Source organism: Podarcis raffonei, chromosome 2 (genome assembly GCF_027172205.1).
Source record: "Podarcis raffonei isolate rPodRaf1 chromosome 2, rPodRaf1.pri, whole genome shotgun sequence".
Lineage (NCBI taxonomy): Eukaryota > Metazoa > Chordata > Lepidosauria > Squamata > Lacertidae > Podarcis > Podarcis raffonei.
The window spans coordinates 7,766,558-7,784,743 of NC_070603.1; the positions used below are offsets into that span (position 1 = coordinate 7,766,558).

General features: G+C 46.7%; 1 protein-coding gene across 2 annotated transcripts in view; it reads left to right on the top strand.

The window, feature by feature from the left end:
* The window catches only part of GALNT6 (polypeptide N-acetylgalactosaminyltransferase 6), a 69,780-nt gene that overhangs the window by 26,234 nt on the left and 25,360 nt on the right, over positions 1-18,186 (top strand). For both annotated transcript variants that reach the window (XM_053372400.1, XM_053372408.1), the window contains exons 2-5: positions 1,722-2,309; positions 8,919-9,091; positions 13,600-13,749; positions 15,984-16,218. In XM_053372400.1, coding sequence (XP_053228375.1) covers positions 1,810-2,309; positions 8,919-9,091; positions 13,600-13,749; positions 15,984-16,218 — 1,058 coding nt within the window. In that variant the 5' untranslated portion in view covers positions 1,722-1,809. The remainder of the gene's footprint in view (positions 1-1,721; positions 2,310-8,918; positions 9,092-13,599; positions 13,750-15,983; positions 16,219-18,186) is intronic.

Consider the following 18,186-nt stretch of genomic DNA (forward strand, 5'->3'; position numbering starts at 1 on the left):
GTGGGCACTGCTTATGAACACAGTACAGTGGTACCTCGGGTTAAGTACTTAATTCGTTCTGGAGGTCCGTTCTTAACCTGAAACTGTACTTAACCTGAAGCACCACTTTAGCTAATGGGGTCTCCCACTGCCGCTCTGCCGCCGGAGCCCGATTTCTGTTCTCATCCTGAAGCAAAGTTCTTAACCTGAAGCACTATTTCTGGGTTAGCGGAGTCTGTAACCTGAAGCATATATAACCTGAAGCGTATGTAACCTGAGGTACCACTGTACAGACGTACCTCAGAAGTCGAACGGAATCTGTTTCGGAAGTCTGTTCCACTTCTGAAAAGTTTGGAAACCAAGGGATGGCTTCCGATTGGTTCCCGATTGCACAGGCATGCCGGAAACAATAGCAGAAGCCACACCGGACGTTCAGCTTCCAAAAAAAGTTTGAAAACCAGAACACTCACTCCCAGTTTTCGATTGTCCGGGAGCCAAAACGTTTGACTCCCAAGGCATTCGGGAGCACAGGTATGACTGTATACAGTAATCAAAAAAGTTTCTATTAGAGGAAAATGGAAAGGGATGCTATCAAAAATTATTGTAAATTTGTCGGTGATCAATAAATGCAAAAGCTATGATGTTTAGGTAGCTTTCCACAGGAGTTCCAAACTAGAGCTAAACTCCCATAAATGTCCCTGGGTTGCAAGCAATATCAACATATTCTACTACTCTGGGGCAACACTAGGGTTCACCTGCAATAGAGTGTGCTTGTGTGTACGGATAGAGCACAGTTACACAGGGGCTGGTGATACTGTTCCTGAACGCTAGTACTTTCATCTGCTTAAGTACCAGGCACAGGAATGGTTTGTCGTGCATGTACATCCCTGACTTTGGCCCAAAGCTCTGAATGATCTTTCCAGCTTCTTGGGACTCAGCTACATTAATAAAAAAAAGGGCGCCTTGCATTATAAACATGCAACACTAGATGGCTCTGAAGAGCAAACAAAAAATTATTTATGATTTTACATAGCATTTCCCCCCCTTTGTTCTAACCATTTAATTTATGACTTATTTATAGCGGTTTTTTCCTGTGTGTAGATCCGCCCCTGATCTGCAGCCTCCTCTCCACTGCTGCGGGTTATGTCTTTGTCAATGCATGTCTTCTGCTAGTATTAGGAGTTTGTGGGTCTGGCTCATCTTGACCCCAGGAGCCTGCCGGGCAGATAGTGGCCTTCTGCCCTCCAGCCTTTCCCCTTCCCTTTTTCTTTTATTTGATTTACTATTTTGAACTGCGTGGGTCAGTGGCTGTGCATGGCGCAGTGAAGAGGCTAATGCCAGGGAACAATGTGGTGCAAAATATATAATGAAGCTTCTCATGGGTTGCCAACATGGTGCCTGCGGGCACACATACGCCCCCCAGGACCTTCCCTGGTGCCCAGAACGTCCCATCCCCCTTCTCCTTCCTCTGCTGAAAGAAGCCTTACTTAACCATTAGTAGACTTTTTTTTAGCCTGATTCCATGACGGGGGTGATTACCAAGGGTGGGTAGTGGGAAGTTGCAGTGTACATCTGGTGCCCACAATAGTTTTCTGGTTTGCACATGTGCCCACCACTCCAACACATGTGGTGCCCCCTGCAATATCTCCTCTTCTTTTTCTCCCCTTCGCTTAGGTGGGGTCTGGGGTTGGGACACAAAGCCATTGCCCCAAGGTTGATGGGCATCCTTGTGTGTTTCTCAGGTTTGCAAGAAGATGGTGAGGCTCCACAGGTCAGCCAGAGCCTTGGAGAGCTTGTGCCTTTGACGGAGGAGAGACCGCTCTCTGCGCCATGGCCCACCTGACGCGGCTGCTCCGGCGGCACTACGGCCCACTGAAGCTGGCTTTGGTGGCTGTCGTCTTTGTCATCTTCCTCTTCATCATGCAGAGAGATGTGAGCAGCGGGGAACAAAGGGAGGAGCCCTGGCTGAAGAACATTGTGGACAGGAAGGATCAGATGATCGACATCATGATGGGGGCGGTCAACAATATCCGGGACTCCATGCCCAAGCTGCAGATCCGGGCTCCGGTTCAGCAGGAGGCCCTTGAGCAAGACAGCAAGTCCTGCCTGCCCGGCTACTACACGCCCGCAGAACTGAAGCCCTTCATGGAGCGCCCTCCGCAGGACCCCAACAGCCCGGGGGCCGATGGCAAAGCTTTCAAGAAGGACCAGTGGACGCAAGAAGAGACGAACGAGAAAGAGCGGGGCTACGAAAAGCACTGCTTCAACACCTACGCCAGTGACCGGATTTCCCTCCAGAGGGCTCTAGGACCAGACACAAGGCCTCCTGAGTAAGAACGTCATCTTTGTCCACTCAGTATAGAACAGGCATAGGCAAACTCTGGCCCTCCAGAGGTTTTGAGACTACAATTCCCATCATCCCTGGCCACTGGTCCTGTTAGCTAGGGATGGTGGAAATTGTAGTTCCAAAACATTTGGAGGGCCAGAGTTTGCCTATGCCTGATATAGAATAATAATAATAATAATAAATTATTATTATTTATACCCCACCCATCTGGCTGGGTTTCCCCAGTCACTCTGGGTGGCTCCCAACAGAATATTAAAAACACGATAAAACATCAAATATTAAAATTTCCCTAAACAGGGCTGCCTTCAGATGTCTTCTAAAAGTCAGATAGTTGTTTATTTCCATGACATCTGATGAGAGGGTGTTCCACAGGGTGGGCACCACTACCAAGAAGGCCCTCGGCCTGGTTCCCTGTAACTTGGCTTCTTGCAGTGAGGGAACTGCCAGAAGGTCCTCGGCGCTGGACCTCAGTGTCCAGGCTGAACGATGGGGGTGGAGACGCTCCTTCAAGTATATGGGACCGAGGCCGTTTAGAGATTTAAAGGTCAGCACCAACACTTTGAATTGTGCTCAGAAAAGTACTGGGAGCCAATGTAGGCCTTTCAAAACCAGTGTTATATGGTCTCGGCGGCCGCTCCCATTCACCAGTCTAGCTGCCACATTCTGGATTAGTTGTAGTTTCCGGGTCACCTTCAAAGGTAGCCCCACATAGAGCGCATTGCAGTAGTTCAAGCGGGAGATAACTAGAGCATGCACCACTCTGGTGAGACAGTCTGCAGGCAGATATGGTTGGGTGGATACCGGCAACCCTTAACTAAGTGGGTAACTGAGCATTATGGACATACAGTCTCATGGAGAGCCAGCCGTATTCAGTGGGAGTGGGGAGCCTTTGTCAGCCGAGGGCCACTTTCTCTTCTATGCAACCTTCCGAGGGCCACATGCCAAGGAAGAGCAAAAGTGGGAGGAGCAATATTTTACCTGTGTGCAATAGGCTAGTTCCTACACAAACTCTCTACTCTCCATCCAGGCAAGCAAGAGGAATTATTAGTGTTCGCAATCCGGTCAGGCAAAAACACTTGAGGCTGCAAAGCAAGACCAGTGCAGGGTGTAGCCTGGGGAGAGTTAAAAGTCCAGCAGACTTTGCATCTCTGGAAGTTGCTTGGGCTGAACACTGTTGCTTTGAAGTTGTCTGGAATTTCCCGAGATTATTGGGGACTCAAATATTAGTCCCCTGTGTCCAAATTTATCCTCTGGCCTCTTGCACGCCATCCAACTTGGCATAGTCTTGATACATGTCATCTAACAGAAGTTGTCTTATCCTCGTATATGTGCACCCTGGTGCAGAATTTACCCTGGCAGAAGTAGAAGAGAGTTAAATTGGTCTTGGGGCAATTGTGAGTAGTGTTAGGAAATCATTTCAATATTTGATATAACATTTGTTACAAGACTTCATTCCTGAGTTGGCATGCAGCGGCATCTAGCATGTGATTGTGATGGCATAACTGATAAACAGTGGTACATTTTTTTAAAAAAAATTAAGGAATTTATAGGCCATCTTTTAGGGCAAGGACTCTAACAAGGCCAATAAAATGCAGTAGGAAGAATCGAAATGGCAAACGCCATAAACACGTAACATCAAGATATCTTTAAAAATAATAAAATATATAGCCACTAGGATGACCATGGCAGCAAAGATGACATTTGTTGTTTAGTCGTTTAGTCGTGTCCGGCTCTTCGTGACCCCATGGACCAGAGCACGCCAGGCATTCCTGTCTTCTACTGCCTCCCGCAGTTTGGTCAAACTCATGCTGGTAGCTTCTAGACCACCGCCCAACCATCTCGTCCTCTGTCGTCCCCTTCTCCTTGTGCCCTCCATCTTTCCCAACATCAGGGTCTTTTCCAGGGAGTCTTCTCTTCTCATGAGGTAGCCAAAGTCTTGGAGCCTCAGCTTCAGGATCTGTCCTTCCAGTGAGCACTCAGGGCTGATTTCCTTCAGAATGGATAGGTTTGATCTTCTTGCAGTCCATGGGACTCTCAAGAGTCTCCTCCAGCACATAATTCAAAAGCATCAATTCTTCGGTGATCAGCCTTCTTTATGGTCCAGCTCTCACTTCCATAAGCCGAAAGATGACATTAGACCAGTTTAATACCATTAAAACCAGCTGGACGTGTAGCTTGCTTACTTCAGGGAGCACTTTCCATATTGTCTTCTTTGCCAAAGAATTCTTACATGCACCTTATGCAACCTTTGCAAATTTGCCGGGTATGCATACCATGTTGTTTTGCTTCATCTCCACCCACCGTGAGCGAATAATGTGTTCTGTAAAACACCCAATGTTGCCCTTTATCTATATGTTGCAGAGAAGGATCCATTGTGATAGGGAGAGTATATTCCAGGAAGATTGTCTCCTGTTGATGATCTTTCCATTGAGAAACTCCAAGGATCCAGGGTTCCTTAGCACAGCCTTTGACAGCCAGGTGTCCTCTGCCTTTCGTGGACTACAACTCCCATCATCCTTGACCATTGGCCATGCTGGCTGGGGCTGATGTGTGCATCAGGTTGGCAAAGATTGCCTTGAAGATTGTTCATTGGCATATTTTGAAGACAGTGGGAAGAATTCAACATCAAGCTATTATGATAATTTATGCTTGCCTAACAGGATGATCTCACTTCTGCTCTCCCTGTGTGCTGTTCTGGGGTTCCTCCTGACACCCCCCTCAAGCCTATTGGGGAGGGAGGAGAGCGCAGAAAACCCCATTGCACTAGATGGAGTCCTTGCGCTGGTTCCCACTAGCACAACCATTTTGTGGAATTTGGATCAATATGTAATTAATTAGTATAAAAGTATCAGTACAGTAGAATGGCTAGAACATTGAACTAGGACCAGTGGTAAAGGTAAAGGGACCCCTGACCATTAGGTCCAGTCGTGACCGACTCTGGGGTTACGGCACTCATCTCGCTTTATTGGCCGAGGGAGCTGGCATACAGCTTCCGGGTCATGTGGCCAGCATGACTAAGCCGCTTCTGGTGAACCAGAGCAGCATACGGAAATGCCATTTACCTTCCCGCTGGAGCGGTACCTATTTATCTACTTGCACTTTGACGTGCTTTCGAACTGCTAGGTAGGCAGGAGCAGGGACCGGGCAACAGGAGCTCACCCCGTCGCAGGGATTCGAACCGCTGACCTTCTGATCGGCAAGTCCTAGGCTCTGTGGTTTAACCCACAGAGCCACCCGCGTCCCACCCGGACCAGTGGTAGATGTGGGTTTAAACCCCCACTCAGCCATAAAGTTCGCTGGGTGACCTTGAGCCAGTCACACACTTTCTTAGCGTGGAAGGGGCTATAACTAAGAACATTGCTTCCAGCTCCTTGGAATACAAGTTCTTTGCATTATTATTATTATTATTATTATTATTATTAGGGTTTCGTATTTGAAGCATATAAAAACAACTAAGAGATTCCAACATGTCTGAAGCTTTCCAATTGTGAGGATATTATTTTTTAACATCTCATTGAAATTGTGAATGTGGAGTTCAAAATTCTCATTTAGAAGTTGTTTGGTTAGTGTTTGGGTTTCGTTTGTTTGTGCTGAGTTTTAAGTATTTTGCAAACGTTCATTTTGGCTCTAATTAAAAGACCATTCAAAATTTGTGAACTGTTGACCACCTGGCAATACTGGTTGAACTGTTCTGATGAAAATAACTCTGTAGCTACTACTTTGGACCATTTGAGGTCTGTGATGGGGGGGTTGCTATCAAGAAGGTCTCCCCATATCCAGCTGCCTGCACAGATTCCTGGGCGCTGTCTACTGAAGAAGTGGCTATCGGCAGGCAGCTAGGGACAGGAGGTGCATTTCCTTCTGCCAAAATCCCCTCTGCTAAGAGCTGAAATCTTGCTGGTTCTCATCCGTGGTGAAGAGAAAGGCCTGAGGTGCGTTTCTCCCTTTTTCATTATCCACGGCTACCCATTCTTCCCCTGCTTTCCCCTACCTTCTACGCCCCACTAGCGTCCCATTTATCAAGCAGCAAGCGTTTACAATTGCAACCCTCTCTTCTCCCCCCCCCCACCAGCCCAAGTTCAAAAACTTTTTCATTCCCTCCGTTGCCCGCCCTTGGTTTTGTTCCGTTCCTTCCCACTTCTAACAGTTTCGGCGCCCCTTTCCATTTCTCCTTCTTCACTTTGCTTGCCAAGTGGAACAGACACAGCTTACAGTACAGCAGGGGGGCAAAGAAGGAGTCAAACGTGACCCCTTCTTCCCCCGCCTCCCCTGTGGTCTGAGGCTACTGCTGCTTCTCATAGAGGGGGAGATAAGTCAGTCAAGGCCTTGCAGTGGGTGGGAAGAAGTGAGCCAACAAAGGCGACCCGAATAATGGCTCCAAAAAAAAAAACCTAGGCTGAAGGGGGAGCGATTGCAGACAGTCTCTCTCCTCTCCTTACCTCCCGCCCTCCCAGCGACCGATTATTTCTGCCTAGCAGGTGTAGATGTCACAATGGAAGAATGCCCTGTTCTATGCAGGGAGTTGCAAGAATGTTATTCAGTCAACCAAAGAGGCATAAACCAATTTAAATTAAAGTGCAAAGCCCTCCCAGAACCAAAACCATAAATCGGGAGAGCCGGGGAAATTGGCTCAGATGGAGGGAGCTCATGAATGAAACTTTTATTGTTGAGCACTTGGGGGGGCAGGGGGAGAGGCAGAAGAAAAACCTGATCTACCATGTGGAACGTATTCCCCCTTTTGATGTGGACCAGAAGTATGCGGCGTGTAAGGGACTCGTCTGCCTTCCTGCTGGAAAATTCAGAGAGAAGGGTATGGGCATTGAAATCAAAAGAGACTGATGGGAAGGGGAGCAAGTTGTAGAAATTATTTAAAGCCTTGGACTCTCTTTTTTTCCTCCCCTTGTGTTTTCACCAAGAAATGCTTCGTGATGCATGTCCTGGAAATGTTACATATAGAATCAGAGAATTGTAGAATTGAGAGGTACTCCAAAGGTCATCTCGTCCAACCCACTGCAATGCAGGAATATCAACTAAACCATCCATGATTTATGGCCTTCCAACCTCTGCTTAAAAACCTCCAAGGAAGGAGAGTACTCAACCTCCCTTGGGAGACTGTTCTACTGTCTCTCTTCAAATATCTCAAGGGCTGTCATATGGAAGCGGAGACAAGCTTTTCTCCTCCTGCTCCGGAGGCTAGGACCCTAACCAAGGGCTTCAAGTTACAAGGAAGAAGATTCCGACAAAACATCAGGAAAAACTTTCTGACAGTAAGAGTTGATAGACATAGGGACGCGGGTGGCGCTGTGGGTTAAACCACAGGGCCTAGGACTTGCCGATCACAAGGTCGGCAGTTCGAATCCCCGTGACGGGGTGAGCTCCTGTTGTCCAGTCCCTGCTCCTGCCAACCTAGCAGTTTGAAAGCACGTCAAAGTGCAAGTAGATAAATAGGTACCGCTCTGGCGGGAAGGTAAACGGCGTTTCTGTGCACTGCTCTGGTTCGCCAGAAGCCGCTTAGTCATGCTGGCCACATGACCCAGAAGCTGTACACCGGTTCCCTTGGCCAATAAAGCAAGATGAGCACCGCAACCCCAGAGTCGGTCACGACTAGACCTAATGGTCAGGGGTCCCCTTTACCTTTACCTTTACCTAGAATGGTCTCCCTCAGGAGGTTATGGGCTCTCCTTCCTTGGAGGTTTTTATGATTCTGTGATCAAAAGTTCTACCTGCTTAAAACTCCCATAAATAGTTATGGTCTCAGCAGGGTTGGCCCAAGACATTTTGCTGCCTGAGGCAAAAGACAAGATGTGTCTCCCCAACACCATCATCTCATGTGCAGAAGCTGAGAAGACTGCCAATTGAATCCTTCTTCAAGACTGGCAGTGAGGTAGCAGCATTCACACATACAGTGGTACCTCTGGTTACGTATTTAATTCATTCCGGAGGTCCGTTCTTAACCTGAAACTGTTCTTAACCTGAAGCACCACTTTAGCTAACGGGGCCTCCCGCTGCTGCCATGCCGCCACCGCGCGATTTCTGTTCTCATCCTGAAGCAAAGTTCTTAACCCAAGGTATTATTTCTGGGTTAGCGGAGTCTGGAACCTGAAGCGTATGTAACCTGAAGCGTATGTAACCCGAGGTACCACTGTATAAGCAGAGCTCAGGGTGATCCCTCTAGCATTTGGGGGGGTTGATACTCAGTGGCAGTACACATTACTCTGGTCTATTCTGTGGGGGGGAATAGCCAAATGGTTGGTTGCTGATGCCCCCCTCCCAATATCTGCTACCCGAGGCCATTGCTTCACTCTGCCTCATGGTAGAGCCGGCCCTGGTTTTTAGCAGCATATAGACCAATCTCTATCTGGTTTAAAGAGAAGCTTTTATGATTCACTACAGGAATGGGGAAGATGTAGCTCTTTGGGTGATTCCCAAACAGTCATTCTTGACTGTTGGACCTACTGGCTGAGGCTGATGGGAGTTGTAGTCCAACTGGAGGGCCACATGTTGCCCCATCTCTGCTCTAGTAACTAGAGGGGGGACAGAGCAACCCTTCCTTCATCTCATGCACACCACGGATTTGATGTTCCTTTTGTAGGTGCATCGACCAAAAGTTCAAACGCTGCCCGCCCCTCCCGACCACCTCCGTTGTCATCGTCTTCCATAACGAGGCCTGGTCAACCTTGCTTCGCACTGTGTTCAGCGTCCTGTACTCCTCCCCAGCTATATTGCTAAAGGAAATCATTCTTGTGGACGATGCCAGTACGGATGGTAAGTACAGTCTCTTGGGAGCTGGAGGCAGGTGGGCTTCACCCTGAAAGGCAGAACAAACCTCTTGCTTTTGCATAAGGGCTCTAGGGATGAGGGAGACATTTGACTTGATTTGAAGGTGAACCTACCTAAGCCACACTTTCTGGAACAATATGCAAACTGAAACACAGCCCTCCTCCAAAATTCACACTTCCCTGGATTTTGCAATGCAGTCATTCCACCAAGTAACACCCACAAAAATGCATTATATTAGGGCAAAGTATGCATATATAGGGACGTGGGTGGTGCTGTGGGTTAAACCACTGAGTCCAGGACTTGCCGATCAGAAGGTCAGCGGTTCAAATCCCCGCGACGGGGTGAGCTCTCGTTGCTCGGTCCCTGCTCCTGCCAACCTAGCAGTTCGAAAGCATGTCAAAGTGCAAGTAGATAAATAGGTACCGCTCCGGCGGGAAGGTAAACGGCGTTTCCATGCGCTGCTCTGGTTCGCCAGAAGCTGCTTAGTCATGCTGGCCACATGACTGTACGCTGTACGCTGGCTCCCTCGGCAAATAAAGCGAGATGAGCTCCGCAACCCCAGAGTCAGCCATGACTGGACCTAATGGTCAGGGGTCCCCTTTACCTTTACCTATGCACATATAAATGTATATATTAATGAAAGTAACATGCAAATGTGCAGTATGGGGAAATTGCTTTGCAAAAAAGTATGAGGAGAAATTCCAAATAAAATGCTGACAATTTTTCATGAGGACTTTTTGGGTTTTAAAAAAATCGCTGTGGAAATGTGGAGAGCTGAATATTTACCCAATTGTTCTTTATTTTGAAATATTTATCCATTGTGATTATTGGTGCTGTTTCTGCAGCTGCTTTCATTCTTCTTTAAGGAAAACCCCTGCCAGTTTTGTGCCAGCAGAGGTGAGATTCAGAGCTCAACCTAACTAGTAGTCCTGAAAGAGAACTTGCCAGAGAGGAAATATACAAGTAAATCTGGTAGTGGTCAGATCCTGGTGTAGTTGGGTTTCCCTGGGAAGTGAATAACTTTTAGGTTCTGCCTTTTGTAGCTTTCCTTTCCTAGTGCGTTGCTGTTAGAATGCACCCTTCAACTTGATTCACGTTGTGGCAGGTTGTTGATGGTTTTGCTTTTGTTCTGTTTATAATGGGGGAGTGTTTTAATCCTGCTACAGTCGTACCTTGGATCTCAAACACCTTGGTTACCGAACAAATCGGCTCCTGAACGATCGAAACCCGGAAGTGAGTGTTCCAGTTTTTGAACAATTTTCGGAAACCGAACATCTGGCGTGGCTTCCAGGGCTTCCAGTTGGCTGCTGGAGTTTCCTGCAGCCAATCAGAAGCTGTGCTTTGGTTTCCGAATGTTTTGGAAGTCGAATGGACTTCCGGAATAGATTCCGTTCGAATTCCAAAGTACGACTGTATTTGACCATTTCTGCCATTTGACTGGAGACACATTTCCCCATGATCTGTAGATGTGACAGGCCATATTTAGCTCCCTTCTGGGAATAAATTGCTCACTTGGGCAAGTTTAGTAAACACAAGCTGCCATTTAGTAATCTAAATTGGTTGTGCCCGAGGTTAGGATAATGACACAGTTCAACATCAGGACTTCCCAGGGGTGGAGCAGGGAGATGAAGAGTATCTGCTGTGCTGAATCTCAGCTACTCAGGTTCTCAGAAGGCTGCTGAACTCATCAAGGAGGGTTTGTGAGTTATTTTTAACATATCAGCTAGTCTAATGTAGATAGTTATTTAATCCCTGATTTGCTTGCACAAAGCTTACGCGGGGGTTAGATTCTTTCCAAACTTTATTGAACATTTGTTCTGATTTGTTTGCAGAGCATTCATACGTCAAGGAATATTTGTTTTCTGTTCACACTGATTTGCTTGTGGGATGTTTGATATGTTTTACCACTCATCTCTTCATCTCACACTTCTCCGTGCATTCCCCGTTACTTTCCTAACTGCAAAAGTCCCCATTTGTACTGGATTTCATAGAATCATAGAATCATAGAGTTGGAATAGACCACAAGGGCCATCGAGTCCAACCCCCTGCCAAGCAGGAAACACCATCAGAGCACTCCTGACATATGGTTTTGTTGCGCTGGGGTAATGACAGAGCCCTTTAATCCACTTTAGCTGCTCAAATCTAAAGTACTAGTTTATGCTTGAGTCCCTCCTGCAAAATAATGACAGACTGAAGGCAGCAAATCTTTAATCTCTGTCCATCTCTTATGCTTGGAATTCTACTCCCCTAATACCTGCTTAGCTCTTCCTTCCTTCCTTCCTTCCTTCCTTCCTTCCTTCCTTCTTTTAGAAAATGCCATCACTTCTGTTTGGGCCTTTGAGCAGGTATACAGTGCATTCACCATCTCCAAAGCAAATGTTCTGCTGGGAGTGTTGCTTAATTTCCATCTGAGCATGGCTTCTGGGAAGGTTAAGAATGCATGCAAGTATTGGCCAGCATGGTATTCCTGGGCACAGAAATGATAGGTGTTTGGCCCTAAATCTCTGTAGTCAGTGGGAAGAACTGGGGAGAAAAACTAAATGCCTGTTCAGCATGTCATACTGTTGTTGGTGCAAGACTTCTGTTGCCTTCTGAATCTTGTGCTGCACTAAATTAGGTGACCCAGAGTATCAGAACTGTATGCTTAACACTTGCACACATCAAATAGTTTCCACTTCCTTGTGGGTTTTGTTCTGTTGTGTTTTGGGTTTTTCCTGGTTCTTCCATCCAAAACATTTGGATGCTACATCTAGTCCAGGGGTAACCAAAATTGTCCCCTCCAGATATTGTGGACTACAACTTCCGTCTTCCCTGACCGTTGATTATGCTGGCTGAGGCTGATGGAAGTTGTTTATTGAGTATCACCAAGTGCTTGGTGCACTTCCAGACTGTTGCTATTTTCAGGTGAGACTCAACCACATAACTGGCCAATTCAGGTTGCGCAACTATAATTGACTGGTAGGTCTTGCACAACAAACCCGTTCCTCAAAAGATCAGCCTTTCTGTGCTCAGAAAAGTGATGGGGAAATGCAGTAGGAAACAGGTTGGGACACTTAATTTGATTTAATGTCATCTAGCCTCCCTGCAAACAAAGCAGAATGAATGTTCAATAAATAGGTCATCTGGAAGCACCTTTAGCTGTTGTTTGGAGGGAGGGGAGGAGTGTGTGTGTGTGTGTGTGTGTGAGAGAGAGAGAGAGAGAGAGAGAAAGAGAGAGAGAGAGAGAGAGAGAGAGTTACTGCAACAGGCTAGCACAGCTACGTTTTATATGGCGGTTGCCTCCATTTCACAGCCGTTGTTTTTCTTGGTACTGCGCTGCCTGTTCCTGCGGATGCTGTTTCAAGCGGTCTCTTCCGTGCAGCTGCTTTTCAAGTTTGTCTCAAAACCCGATGCGGCAGAAGAGCAAAAGCAGGCCGTGTCTCACCACAGTGACTTGAACCGCTTCCTGCCATGCGCCACACCTGGTAGTGAGCTAAGTGCCCAGAGAAGGACTAGGCCTGGATTCTAAGGGATGCCTTCTAAACAACCCTCTCAAAGTTTACACCGGGGATAGTTACAAACACAAAAATACTGCAAATACGTTGAAAACAAGACTTAAAACCCTCCCCTAACACTCCATACATCCCTGTACAAAGGGCCTGCAAGACAGAGCTGTTCCACCTGGCCTTTGGTTTGGACTCAGTCTGACCCTTATGTTTCCCTCCCCTTATGGTCTTGATTTATCAGCTATTTTAAAATGAGGCTGCATTTTAAATTGCATTTTAACCTGCATTTTAAATTGGGGTTTCCCCCCTCTCTTTTTCCCCTATTATGTTTTTACTGTGATTTTATTGGTGTTAGCCACTCTGAGCCCGGCTTTGGCCAGGGAGGGCAGGGTATAAATATAATTTATTTATTTTAGAGCCAGTGTGGTGTAGTGGTTAAGAGCGGTGGACTCGTAATCTGGTGAACCGGGTTCACTTCCCCGCTCCTCCACATGCAGCTGCTGGGTGACCTTGGGCTAGTCACACTTCTCTGAAGTCTCTCAGCCTCACTCACCTCACAGAGTGTTTGTTGTGGGGGAGGAAGGGAAAGGAGGTTGTGAGCCGCTTTGAGACTCCTTAGGGTAGTGATAAAGCGGGATATCAAATCCAAACTCCTGTTAGAATTGACATCCATTGCTCCAGATGCTTTTGCCCTTGGTGCCCTGCGCCCAGAAGGAAATGTGCCCCCCCAAACTGCTGAAGTTTCTCCACTCCTGCCCTCCCCATTCCTCTCACCATCCTCTTCCTCTCTTCTCCTTGCCCTGCTTATTGCAGTCCGAATCCATGACCACTTATTAGTTTTTAATATGTTGTGAAGGGGGGAAAGAGGATATGTTCAGCAGCTTTTTTACAAAAAGGTTTTAAAATTGTGCTCGGAACGAATCTCACCTTTTGCATCATTCCTTTTCCACGCAGTTGCCAGGCGTTTGAGCGCTGTGCCCCTCTAACACTTGATACCTTCTGTTCCAGACTACTTGAAAGACGAGTTGGACAGCTATGTGAAGCAACTGCAGATAGTGAAGGTCGTCCGGCAGCTGGAAAGGAAGGGCTTGATCACTGCCCGGTTGCTGGGGGCCAGCGTTGCCACAGGAGACGTGCTCACCTTCCTAGATGCTCACTGTAAGTCGAAACTCTCTCCGCTGGCGAGCTCAGTCCTCGATTTGGGGCTTCTAGAGGCAAAATATTGCCAAGGCTGGCAACTCTGTCTTGCTTCGCAAAGCCAGCACACAGACAGTGCTGTGCACATGGTTTGATTGCTGTACCGTTGAGGCTAGTTTGCAAACTACTGCTAAGGGCAGCATCCGATTGTGAGCTGCATGTGTGATTGAGCTGAGGCAGATCAAACATCACAGATATGAGTCTGGCCATTGCCTCGGGTGCTGCGCTTCTCAACCTGAGCTGCTACACAAGGTCAGTTGTCGGTGATCAACTGCAGAAGAACAACGTGGTTTCTTTGTACGTGTGCATCAATGTGGTTGGCAGCTGAAAGTGTGGGCAGACTCGGCTCAGCAGGACTGTGCGTTAGGAGATGATGTGAGGCTCAAAGGGCTCGCTCACACATACATGGCATCAACTGGCTGATCCAAAGGTAGAGAAATCAAGAGACTTACATGCATGTGTGAATGTACTCTTTTATTGGGCGTGAGAGTGAGGAATCCTGATTTGGTAATGTTCTGCTCATGGAAGGCACAATAGGATACAGCCCCGTGCTGTGCGTTATGAAAATGGCATGCATGTTTGGGTTCTCTCTTTCTCATCATCATCAATCTTTATTACGGTCCAGAAACCCAACAAATTATTACAAAGCAATACACAGTTCATACAGCCTACCTCCAGGTTAAACAAGCATTTTGTTTAGAATATAGGGATCATTTGTTCTTGCAACCACCAATAAAAACTTTGCCACTGCTAATGTTCTAGCATTTGCCCGGTCTTCCAGTAGGAACCTGACATAGTGAGCCTCTGATTTTCCCAGGAAAGGTACCAGAAAGGGTAGTATCAGTTCAGCCCTGGCTTGCTCATATTTTGCACAATGCAGCAAAATATGTTTTATGGAATCAATGTCTTGAGCACACGAGCAAAGTCTGTCCTGGTAGGGAACTCCTCTCAACCTGCCATCCAACACTGCAGAAGGATTGACTTCCAAGATGGCGCCGTTAGTGGTAGCATTGACTTGAGCTCCGCATCAGCTGATGCGGTTTTTATTATTTTTATCAGTCTTTTATTAGCTTTTATCAGCCGCAGTATTTTATCTCTATCATTTGGCAGCTATTATATTCACAAAAGCTTGAGTTAAGGGCTTGAGTTAAAAGTCTTAGAGAAAGTCTTAGAAAGTCTCTTTCTTTCTATTCGCACAAAGTGTGCCTTTCTTTGGGACGCAATTTATTTGTGCATGCCCTGGCTATTGCATCAATAGCAGAATAGTGTATTTTTGAAGGAGGCTAAAAAGTAAAAGCCAAAAGGAAGGAGATTTATCCTCCCCACAGTGCATAGCAACAGAGCTATGGTGGAACAAATGGGGGCACCCAGTGTGGGGCATGTCATAGTTCCAGACCCTTTCTGGCTGGGCTGAATTTTGTTGAAGAAACTCAAGGAAGCCTCCACGCAGATACAGCAGGATGGCCTCATGGTGTTATGGTCTCACAATGGACTACAACTCCCATCATCCCTAGCCATTGTCTGTGTTGGCTGGGGCTGATGGGAGTTGGAGTTGAACAACCTCCAGAGGGTCACATGTTTCACCCAAACATGTATTTGGGGACCCATTTCTTTTTCTTTCTTTCTTTTACTATAGATTTAATGGTGATAATGCTCCTGTTGAGACCCACCTTGGATCAGGCTGTAACTCACCAGTGGGTCCCAACCCGCTAGTAGAAAACTAGTGCTTTAGTGTATTGCATTGCGATGTTTTCTCGATGTTACCACCGGAGGCCAGTGTGCATTTTCACAGTGGCTCTGCACAATATTTTTGGACCCTGAAATGATAATTCCAGAATGTAAATCAGTTCCAGGCTATAACATTACAAGTATGAAGAGTCAGGGAGAGGCCTGATATAAACAGTTGTTTGGAGTTTTCCAGTTCTGGGCATCTATAATAGTGTAGTAGACTGCTAGGCAGCAGACATTTTAATAAAAATTGCTTCTGCATGATAAGGTGATCAGGAGCTGCCATTTTCTCCTTGGGGGACAAGGAGAAGGAGGACGAGAGAAGTGGCTGTTACAATGTCAAGAAGATGAGGTTCACGGAAAGGAATTGCGAAAGGATTTGCAAGGCTGAAATGACCCGGGAAAACCAAAGCTTGCGTAGAGACAACATCAGATGATGCCATCCATTTCTTCTTCTCTCTTCTTAGGTGAATGTTTCCATGGCTGGTTGGAGCCACTCTTATCGCGCATTGCTGAGGAACCCACCGCTGTGGTCAGTCCAGATATCACCACCATTGACTTGAACACTTTTGAGTTTTCCAAGCCAATTCAGTATGGGAAGCAGCACAGCCGGGGCAACTTTGACTGGAGCCTGACTTTTGGATGGGAGTCCATCCCTCAGCATGAGAAGCAGAGAAGGAAAGATGAGACTTATCCCATCAAGTAGGTCCATGATGAAAGCTCCTTTTTGATAGACCTTTTGATGCCACTCACTGTTAAGTAAACCTCTGCGGATCACAGTGTAATCTGCACCAAAACCTACACACTAACCGCATAGACCTGATAAAATTTAGTAATGTTTGTTTGGCTTCATTTGTTGGATCAATTAAAAGGTGTTTTTTTTTAAATTTTTCCAAATGCCTCAATCAGACAGGAATGCAACTGATGTTGTGGTGGTTTAAGGCACTCACAAAAACTGCAGATGGGAGGTGTCATCTTAGAAGAGTCATAAAGTGGAAAGGGAGAGGAAAGCCTCTCCTAAAACGGTACCTTTGCGCTGTTTGTGATGATGGGTAGAATAACGTAGCAGCATCCTTCTTGCTTCATTTTAGTTGTGTGAGAGCTAGCAACAGAGTTTTCCAGGCACCTGCTGTTTGGTGCTGTAATCCCACCAACTCTCTCTCTCTCTCTCTCTCTCTCTCTCTCTCTCTCTCTCTGTTTTTCTTTCTTTCTCTTTCCACTGTTGGCTGTGCTGTAGGAGATAGGGAGAGTATGGCCTGAGAAGTACACCAGTTGTAGTGGGTTGGTTGGACCTATTCTCCCACAAAACCCCAACTACAAAATAACAGCTAAATGATACAACACTGTAGCACTGTGAGGTTTGAGGTAATAACCGAATGTCAGAATTCAAAACTTCAAAGGTGTGTTTTTTCTTTCCTTCGGAACTAGTTTTATTCGCAGGCATTTTATTTTTCAAACAATGGTTTGATGGTGATTTGGAAAAGCCACTTTTTTCCAGTTGGTTTTTCAATAAGCCAGCTACCGTGGGATAAAAAAGTTTAGGGCAATCGGCGGTGGAATTGAGCCAAAAGAAAACCAGCAATCACAGGCAGAATCAGGAGCTTCTTAGTCCTTCTTGTCCCTCCATGTATTCCAACCTATAAGTGACCTTGCAAACAAAATAGCAAAGGAATTCTGGTATGCAGAAGTGGAGTGGCTTTGAGAACAATTCGGAACATGATAAATGGGTGTGTAAGTGAAAGGCTGGCTGAAGGAAATGTGGGGAAAACCTCTTGCACAGATATGCAGGTTTATACCCAGTAATTCTTCTAGTGGCTGAGGCAACCTTTGGTGTAAATGACCCCTGAGATCTGGGTCAGCCGTGTTTGCACATCACTCTTAATTTTTCCAAGCACCTTATGATGAAACCTTTGTCTGGCTTGGATGCCTGCAGTTTAGTGTGGGAACAGATGCCACTGAAAAGCAATGTGTTTGAGGATATAAAGATGAAATCATTTCTTTCTGTGCAGTGCATAGTTGTCAACCGTCCCTTATTTGGCGGGAAAGTCCCTTATCCTCGCTCCGTGTCCCGCTGCTGTCCCTTATTGATGATGTCCCTTAAATTTCCCGGGTTTCAAAGGAAACAGCTCCTCTCCCTCCCTCCCTGCTGGCCAGGGAGGAGGGAGGCTCCAACTGTGTTGCTTGGCTGTGTTGCTCACCCAATAAGGAGTCTAAGAACAACTGGGGGGTGGAGCTTGCATGCCTTGTGCCGATCAAATCAGCCGCGTTGCTTGGGGACTCGCCTTTGCTCAGCGCTTCCCAGCGGAGAGGTGACGGTGGTTTTCCTTGCTGCATCCCCTTTGCTGGGTTGCTGCGCTGTGGGAACCACTGCTTGAGGCTTCATTTGGCTGCTGGTTGACTAAAATCCCTTATTTTGGCTGCTGATCCCTTATTTTCGAGGCTGCTAGTCCCTTATTTTCAAATCTGTAAGTTGACAGCTATGGAGCAGTGGGCCCATTCATACACACAAGTCATCCTTTGATACTGCAGTCATCTAGAGATGGATTTGCATGTGGGTGCCAGGCTTGAGATGCTGGGATGAGGAACCATGGACTTCATCTCCCATCATCCCTGACTATTGGCCAAGCCAGCTGGAGCTGCTGGGAGCTGAAGTCCAACAATATAACTTTA